Below are 8,410 nucleotides of genomic sequence, written 5' to 3' on the forward strand. Positions count from 1 at the left end.
ATCCAGGCCGCTGAGCACTCCTGCTCTAGGCAGCCGCAGACTCTGTGCTGCTCTGGGAACCACTTCCTCAAGCTGCAGAGAGAGGCCCTCCCCGAGGCCCGAGGTTTGGCAAAAGGTGTCCTGATCCCTTTCCCCCCTCAACACTGCCAGCTGGGTTGTTTGCCTTACGCAAAAGATGTGACAAAGTACTTCTTGACTTTGGAGTCAGGAAAATCCGTCCCGTGGTCTCCGGGGAGGCTCTCCACCTTCCAGTGGTCGCCGCCGTTGGAGTCAATCTGCCAGGATGTCATATTCTCTAGGGGAAACCGACCAAGGTCAGATCCCCCTGGGTAAATGTGCTCCCAGGAGGGAGGAAGGGTATGAGGCAGGGCTTGCTCAAGGTGAGCACCCCTGCAAAATGCCCTTCCTCCAACACATCCCCACCTGTCACCCCTGGTATGGGCCCTCCCCCTCCCACCTTGGCCCTGACTGGCTCTCCTTATAGCATGAAGCTGGGGAAAAAAGAGAATATTACCAGAAATTCTATACTAGCCTTTTCTTCCTTTCAAACTGCTGCTGAAGGGCTCTGGGGAAATACCCAGGTTTTCAGTTCTCAAAACACGAAGTTACGAAGGGCCTGCGATGGCACGTCTATTCGTAATGGCTGATGTCAGTCTGTCCCAACCCGGACCACTGATGTGACTGGCATTTCCCCTGACACCCTAGCTATGTAATGGGGCCCAAGCACTGGTTTATGATTGCTGGTGGGTCATGGGAACCTGCTGGGCCACTTCAGACCCCCTTCTGCCCAGAGCGGGAGGGAGAGCCGTGAGGGTGGGCATCCTCTGCATTGGTGACCTGTAGTGACCCCCCCCCCATGGGACCTGGTAGGTTCCGGTCTCCCCGTTCACACCAGGCTGAGAGGGCCTTAAAAAAACAGCAGTGTTTCTCTACCTTTCCAGAACACTCACCAAGGGAGCTTTTCCAGATTGCTTTCTTGCTGCCTCTACTAGAAGCCCACACCTATTGCCCGGGTGCCCTGGGGCGTGCCAGGAGGGAACCAGGGGACCAACACAGGAATCCAGCAGTGGGGCTGCGCCAAGCACAGGCTGTGGGCAGGCTCTGCAGAAGCTGTGTGCGCTGAGCCGGCAGCCCAGCTGGGCTGCTTCGGAGCAGAATCTGGGGCAGGCAGAGAGATTGGGTGTCTGGGCCACTGTCTGTAGGGCCTCTGAGAGGGCCCCGAGCGCCCTTATGAGTCACGGCCAGGCCCCGGCAACCAGGCAGTTCTGGACTCATCACCGGGCCTCGCACTCCCCGTCTATAAAATGGAGCCAACCTACTTATTTGGTCAACTCCTGGGATCCTTGGGAGGGTGGAGAGAGAAAACCGACATGAAAAGGGTTCCGAGTATACACACTATGCCTCAGTCTGCTCCTGCCGTAGCCCCAGCAAGAAGCGCGGTGTCTGGGATGTGGTGGGTGCTTCATGCAGGGGAAAAAACCCACTGGCGAGTACAAGAGAATGTCAGAAGCTAAACGGGAGCCTCAAATTATGCAGCCGCCTCTTGAAATCCTTATTCCCCTCATCTGGATAACGGGGATAAACAGAGGACAATGATATCTTTTAAGACCTCAGTCCAGTGCCTGGCGCAGAGGATGCCCTCCATAAATGTTAAGCAGCTTAGACTGAACTCAAGAGGGGAAGGTGAACGTGCAGTTTGTTTATTCTACAAACATTTTTCTGAGCACCTGCTATATGAAGGCATCCCTGCAGACATTGGGTGGAGAGGGGCAAGCAAGACCCATTGGACCTTAAAGTCTGTGGCAGAGGAGAAAAAAAAAAAACAACAACTGAGAGATAAATAAGGTAATTATGGGTAATGAAAGTGTCACTAAGGAACTAAACAGAGTGGATGTGATAGAGGTAGATGGGGGGGGCAGGGCAGGTGTCTGAACTGAGACGTGAAAAATGAGAAATCAAGGGAGTGTGGGAGGGGCGTGAGAGAACGTTCCAGACAGGGTAAGAATTGTGAGGGCAAAGGCCTCCTGAGTGTCAGGAGAGGGAGGGAACCAGCCCCCGGCCCACCTTCAGCGCACGGATTGCGTAGGAGATTCCGGCGGAGACTGCACAGAAAGAAGAAGATCTTCCAGTCGGCCACAGGCTGGTCCCAGTCCTCGGTGACGAAGCCCTCGCGCAGGCACTTGCGCTTCCAGAGGGTCACCAGGTCGATGAGGTCTCTCCAGAGGCTGCAGACCAGGCGGCAGCACAGGAGCAGCTGGCGGGCGGGTATGTGCGTGAGCACCTCCAGCAGAATGTTCTCAGGGAGCTCGTTGATACTGACTGGGGCCATGGCTGGGGTGAGGCAGGGTCCACACACAGGCCTGTAGAGGGGGAGGGTTGGCAACACAGGTTAGGAGCCCTGACCAAGCAGGTGGACCCCTCGGATTCCCATGGACCTAAGCCAGAGGCTCTTTAAAAAAAAAAGGGGGGGGGAGCCTTAGTGGCTCAGTTGGTTAAACATCCGACTTTGGCTCACGTCATGATCTCATGGTTCGTGGGTTCGAGACCCGTGTTGGGCTCTGTGCTGACAGCTCAGAGCCTGGAGCCTGCTTCGGATTCTGTGTCTCCCTCCCTCTCTGCTCCTCTTCTGCTCATGCTCTGTCTCTTTCAAAAATAAATAAATATTAAAAAATAAAAAAAATTTAAAATTTTAACATTTGTTTATTCTTGAGAGAGAGAGACAGGGCGTGAGCAGGGGAGGGGCAGAGAGAGAGAGAGGGAGACACAGAATCTGAAGTAGGCTCCAGGCTCTGAGCTGTCAGCACAGAGCCTGATGTGGGCTTGAACTCATGAGCCAGGCTGAGTCACGATCATGAGCTTTGAGAGCATGACCTGAGCTGAAGTCAGATGCTCAGCCGATTGAGGGGTGCCTGGGTGGCTAAGTCAATTGGGTGTCCAGTTTCGGCTCAGGTCATGATCTTGCTGATCCTGAGTTTGAGTCCTGCATTGGGCTCAGAGCCTGGAGACTGTTTTGGATTCTGTGTCTCCTTCTCTGTCTCTGCCCCTCCCCAACTCATGCTAGGTGTATCTATCTCTCTCTCAAAAATAAACATTAAAAAAAATTTTTTTTTAAAGCTCAACCAATTGAGCCACCCAGGCTTGTGAAACGAGGAGTAGACGGCACATTTGAGTGTCCTTCCAGTACAGAGTTGGCCATCAGAATACGGAGTGGTCACACGCTACACATGTTTGAAAGAGTGTAATCAAAACATTAATAAAGACTTTACAGGCTAATATTTAAAGAGGCCCTTCCCCTCATTAATGGGGCACCTGGGTGGTTCAGTCGGTTAAGCATTGGACTTCAGCTCAGGTCATGATCTCACAGTTCGTGAGTTCGAGACCCACATCAGGTGACTTGGAGCCCACTTTGGGTGAGCACGAACCCTGCTTCGGGTGAGCTTGAGCCCCGCTTTGCGTGAGCCCCACTTCTCTCTCCCTCTCCCTGCCCCTGGCTCACTTGTGCCCTCTCTCTCTCTCAAAAAAAAATTGCTTGGTTCTAAGTTGTTGGACCAGGTGTCCTGGAAGACCTTGCCCAGGCCACGCTGTTGTCTGCGAGCCCTGCAAGAGTTTGTGGTGATGTTACTTTGGTGCTGGGAATTCATATTAGTCTGGGGACGTAATAAAGATCTTATATTCCATGTCACAAATTCATTAAGCAGTGGGGCTAGTGCTGAGAAACCAACTTCCTCTCCCCTGATTGCTCACTTTGGCCTGGAAACTAGATGTGCTAAAACACCCAATGAGAAGCACCCCCCCGCTCCCCACACCCCATTCTGGTTTAGGCATCAGGCCAGAGGCCTACTTTGAAATGCTCAGAAACTGCAAAGCAGACGGAGGGAGCCTGAGCAAGACTGCCTGGGTTTGAATCCTGGCCCGCGGCAGCCAGCTTGGGGAGCTGTAACAGGAGCGAATAACCGGCCCAACCTCAGAAGGGCTGGGGAGAACTGAGTTAGCACATGTAAAGCACTTAGCGCAGGGCTGGTAGAGAGGTGCTCCAGACCACTAATACTTAGACTTCTATCCTTAAAGCGAAAACTCTGCAGCAGCTGTCGTCTACATCAGAACTGAACAAGGGTTTTGGGAAATTTACAGTGTCACCCTGGCCTGACTCTTGCCTGGTTATCCAGGTGGCTAAGGAGAGCCCCCCAAGAGGGGAGAGAAGGCCAGTCGCTGTCAGATGGGCCTTCCGGGCTTACAGGCGGGGGAGGGAGGAACTACTCTCCTGCCCCAGAGTTTCTGAGATTTCTTTTTCCACAGCAGCCCACGGTCTTCCCAAAGCTACCATCCCAGCAAAACTGAAGTGGACACATAATCTAGCTCTGGCCCAGGGAGGAGCCGTTTCAGCAGGGCAGAGAACAATAAATCAGGTGCTTGTACCTTGCACAATAACGCTAGGGTGGGAAAGACTCCGTGTGGCTGGCTAGGTCTTCCGATGTTTCAGAAGCAACTCTAAACAATTCTGAAAATATGAAACCCGTCAAATTTTAAATGTTGGCAACTCCTAAAAACACTGTCTCGGCCAAATACAAGTCGCCGGGTGGGGGTGAGAGGAGACTTAGCTACGAAGGGCTCCTCACCCAGGCGTCCGGGGGCTGATCTCCGGCTCTGGTCGCCCTTCTCACTCGCACCCCCTCCCTCCGTTTCTGTACTTCACGAGTGTCCGGCGAGGCATGACTGCGCAGGATTGGGGCAGGGGGTGAGGCCACCCCGGGGCACCTTGTGCTTCTCACGTCCCCAGCCCGAGGCGCGACCTTCTCCACACCCCCTCCAGGCACCGTTACCATGCCAACTTCTCGAAAGCAAAAGCTGAGGTTCGGGAAAGTTTGGCGGCGGTCCGAGGCCCTGCCGGCGTGGTACTGCCGGGAGGTCCCAGATCGGCCCCAGGCGGCGCGTCGCTCCTTGGCGAAACGGCCCGGAGTCGGGGGCCAGGGGCCGGGCGGCGCGGGATCCGGCCCAGCGCGTGACCAGACCTGGGCGACGGTGCCCGGAGCCGCCCCTCCGCCTCGCCCCGCCCCGCTCCGCCCTGGCCGTCGTCAGCTCCTTCCGTAGCTAAGCAGAGGGGGGCCTGAGACCCTCAGTGTCGGCGCCGCGCTACCGACCCTCCAGACGTCGTAGCCTTAGCCTGTCTTCGCCTCCAGGTGGTGCGCGGCTCGGCAGCCGGGTCCTACTTCTTCCCTTTGCTTTCTCTTCCCCCTGGGAAGCCTGAGGCTTCCCCTCCGCGCAGGTCGCTCTAAGACGTCTTCACGGGAGGTGGGGCCCTCCCCGAGGGTGACTGCAGACACTCTGGGCTGGAGCTCGGCTTTCACTTTTCAGTAGGGCCTGGCTTCGGGTAGGCGTCAATTTACTCGAAAGTGAAAAACCTCTCTGCGTTTTGGTCGGGATTAAATTTATTAATTCCTTTCGTCATTCAACAAATAATTATCCAGCACCTACCTAAGGCAACCACAAAGGGTTGTGCAGGCTGTGCACTGCGCAGGGGTGCCTGGCCCAGGCCACCTTGTGAACACATCAGGGCTGCGTCTCCCCCAAAGGTGTCTTTGGCTAACTTGCAGTTTCCCAGACTGCTAGTGAGTGGCGTCCTTGCCACGGCTGAGGCCCTCATCTAGGTCACTACTGAGATAAGCAGTACATCAAGCACCTCACACCATTCTAAATGCTCCGGCTTCATCTAATGTCAGTAAAACTCTTGGCAGAGTAAGCAAGGAGCAAGCAGTACCTGCAATGAGATGTACACAAGTCCTACCCAGATATCCACACGCTCCCGCCTGGTGGCCGGGCTCCGGAGGAAGCTACCAGTGCCGGAGGGCTGCTGGGGTGAGATGCTGGCAGCTCATTGAGAGGTCTGTCCTATGATCCTGCCATAGTCCGCCTCCTGAAATGTCAGCCATTCTTTGTACCTTGGACAGAAGCCACATAGGCTGCGCCTTCTGCAGGTCCAGGCTTCGGCTTCTCGTGAAACTTGCCTTCCCCCTCAGAAACCACAGGGCACAAGTTGAACTGGGAACACCTTTTATTTAGCTGCATGCAGCAGGAGCAGAATCAGAGCACAGCCTGTCCTTCCAGCAGGAGGGAGAGGCAGGAGTGAGGTGGGCAGGGCGGGGAGGTTCTGGGAACCGCAGCAGTTCCAGGGGTGGCGTGGAATGCTTTCCAAGCCACAGGGAGGGTGGTCGAGGCATGGAGGTGGACGGGTGGTCCTTGAAAACCTCCCACTCATCCCATCCAGGGCTTACACGTCCTGGCTCTTAGAATCAGGGTCTAATCCTGCCCTCCCCCTGCCCTGGGTTACCGTGCACAGGACTCCAGGGGTCTTTTGGAGATCCTGCCCCCACCTGAGATTCTGACTTCTGACTTCTGAGGCTTCATTGACAGCGAGATTAGTCCAGACCTGGCCTAGACCCCAACCCATCTTGGGCTTGCCCATCTCAGACTCGGGGCTCAGGCCTGAGCCTGGCCGGCAGAGCAGAGAGCTTGGAGGGGCAGAAGACAGCCCAGCACAGCTCCCCTTCTGCTCCCAGATCTGTCTGAGCTACGTGGTCCCATCCAAGCATCTGCACCTCGAGGCCAGACACAGGCTTGCCAGATGTCTTGACTGCTCTTGCTCCGAGGGCCCCCAGTGAAGACAGGGAGAAAGGGCCCAGGAGGGGAAGGCAGAGACACACATCTAGATTTGGCATCTGAGCCTGGAGACCACTCTGGGAGGACGCTGGGAGAATGCCCTGCACCTCCCCAACCTCAGGGGCCCCATCTCTTAAAGGGGACCCCACAGGCCTCCCCCACCATGACTGAGGCTGAGACCTGGGACAGAACACTGGCCCCCACGGTGTGTGAGGCTCCACAAAATAGGCAACTGAAGGGCAAGGATGAATGAGGAGGTCTGGGGGAGCCCAGCCCCCCTCCCCTTCCCTAACCCAGCCTTTCTCTGACCGCAGTTTACCAGTCGGGGTTTGGCAGGTCAGGGCTTGGGGGGCATCAAGGTAGTGGGGGCCCGATGGTGATGCTGCTGTTGGTGACCCTCGGGCCGTACCAGCCGGCCCAGTAGTGAGTGTCCACGCCGCCGTGCTGAAACCAGATGTAGCGGACGCCGGGCGGGTAGTTGGAGAACANAATGCTGGCCCAGCAGTTGGCAAAACCGAGTTCTAGTCCTAACTCTATGACTTTGGGTAGACCACTTCCCCTCTCTGCCTCAGTTTCCTTATGTAAAATGGGGCAGAATCCTCCTGGGTCCATCCACTCCACAGGATTGCTTAAGTGTGGCTCAAAGGAACTGAAGGAAAGTGAAGGATGTCCAATACGGTCATCACTGGGCACATGTGACCATTTCAGTTAAAATTAATTACAATTAGATAACATTAAAAATTTAGTTCCTCAGTCAAACTAGGAACTAGGTTTTTTAAAAAACATTTATTTATTATTGAGAGACAGAGCATGAGCATGGGAGGGGCGGAGAGAGGGGAGACACAGAATCTGAAGCAGGCTCCAGGCTCTGAGCTGTCCGCACAGAGCCCGACGCAGGGCTTGAACTCACAAACCGCAAGATCATGACCTGAGCCCAAGTCAGACGCTTAACCGACTGAGCCACCCAGATGCCCCAGAACTAGCTCTTACTAAGTGTTCATAGTCACATGTGGCTATTGGTTACAGACCACTTCTATCACTGCAGAAGGTTCTACTGGACGGCACTGGTCTAGATTGGCAAGCTGTGGCCTAGGGGCCCATTGCCTGCTTTTATAAATGAAGCTTTACTGGAACACAGCCATGCTCATATAGCTGTTTTCACAACACAATGGCACAGCTGAAGAATTGAGTTGTGATGGTAGAGACAGCAACGCCTGCAAAGCGTAAGATATTTGTATCTGCTGCCCCCTGGTGTAAACAGTAGGAATAGCTGATATTAGCGACTAAAACAGTAAACCTTGAACATGGCTTTACCAGCATCATTTCACTGATATCTTTCAGAGCTTGAGAAGCGGATGCCCAGGTGAGCTGGGATTCGAACCCAGGCTCGTCTGACGGCAGTCTCAGCCTCGGGCAATACGCCAGCCACCCTCCTCCTGGTGCACATACCTCCCTCCACTTGGCATCGCTCTTCTGCTGGATTGTCACCGGGTCTGGCTGGAAGGTCCCCAGAGGCGCATGTGCTGACGACAGGAGCTGGACACACAGTTGGTACTTGGACCCGCAGTCTGGCCTGGCTGCAAACCTGCAGGCAGAGGGAGGGCCCATCAGGGCCTCGGAGATGGGGGGCAGGGTGGGGGCGGGGCGCCTGAGTGGCAGGCCCCCCTCCCCCAGACCCTCGCCCCAGGCACTCACCAGTCCTTGACCTCGATGTCCGGCCGTGTGGTGTCCATCAGCTCCTCCCAATACCCTTCGG

At 55.3% G+C, this 8,410-nt stretch overlaps 1 protein-coding gene and 1 pseudogene across 6 annotated transcripts in view; both read right to left on the reverse strand.

The window, feature by feature from the left end:
* The window catches only part of FBXO6 (F-box protein 6), an 8,945-nt gene extending 4,225 nt beyond the window's left edge, over positions 1-4,720 (reverse strand). For 2 of the 5 annotated variants that reach the window (XM_077763796.1, XM_077763801.1), the window contains exons 1-3: positions 2,516-2,537; positions 2,065-2,360; positions 169-295 (exon numbers count right to left, since the gene is read on the reverse strand). In XM_077763796.1, coding sequence (XP_077619922.1) covers positions 169-295; positions 2,065-2,360; positions 2,516-2,520 — 428 coding nt within the window. In that variant the 5' untranslated portion in view covers positions 2,521-2,537. Of the gene's footprint in view, positions 1-168; positions 296-2,064; positions 2,361-2,515; positions 2,538-4,416; positions 4,499-4,616 lie in introns of those variants that run through there. The other 3 variants (XM_077763797.1, XM_077763799.1, XM_077763800.1) reach the window with 3 other exon arrangements.
* Positions 4,721-6,031: 1,311 nt separating this feature from the next.
* LOC144231378 (F-box only protein 44-like) overlaps positions 6,032-8,410 on the reverse strand; it is a 4,376-nt pseudogene continuing 1,997 nt past the window's right edge. Inside the window, exons 3-5 of the transcript XR_013335072.1 lie at positions 8,350-8,404; positions 8,100-8,239; positions 6,032-7,175 (exon numbers count right to left, since the gene is read on the reverse strand). The product of XR_013335072.1 is annotated as an F-box only protein 44-like (transcript). The remainder of the gene's footprint in view (positions 7,176-8,099; positions 8,240-8,349; positions 8,405-8,410) is intronic.

The sequence above is a fragment of the Crocuta crocuta genome, unplaced genomic scaffold (genome assembly GCF_008692635.1).
Source record: "Crocuta crocuta isolate KB4526 unplaced genomic scaffold, BGI_CrCroc_1.0 scaffold13, whole genome shotgun sequence".
Classification (NCBI taxonomy): domain Eukaryota; kingdom Metazoa; phylum Chordata; class Mammalia; order Carnivora; family Hyaenidae; genus Crocuta; species Crocuta crocuta.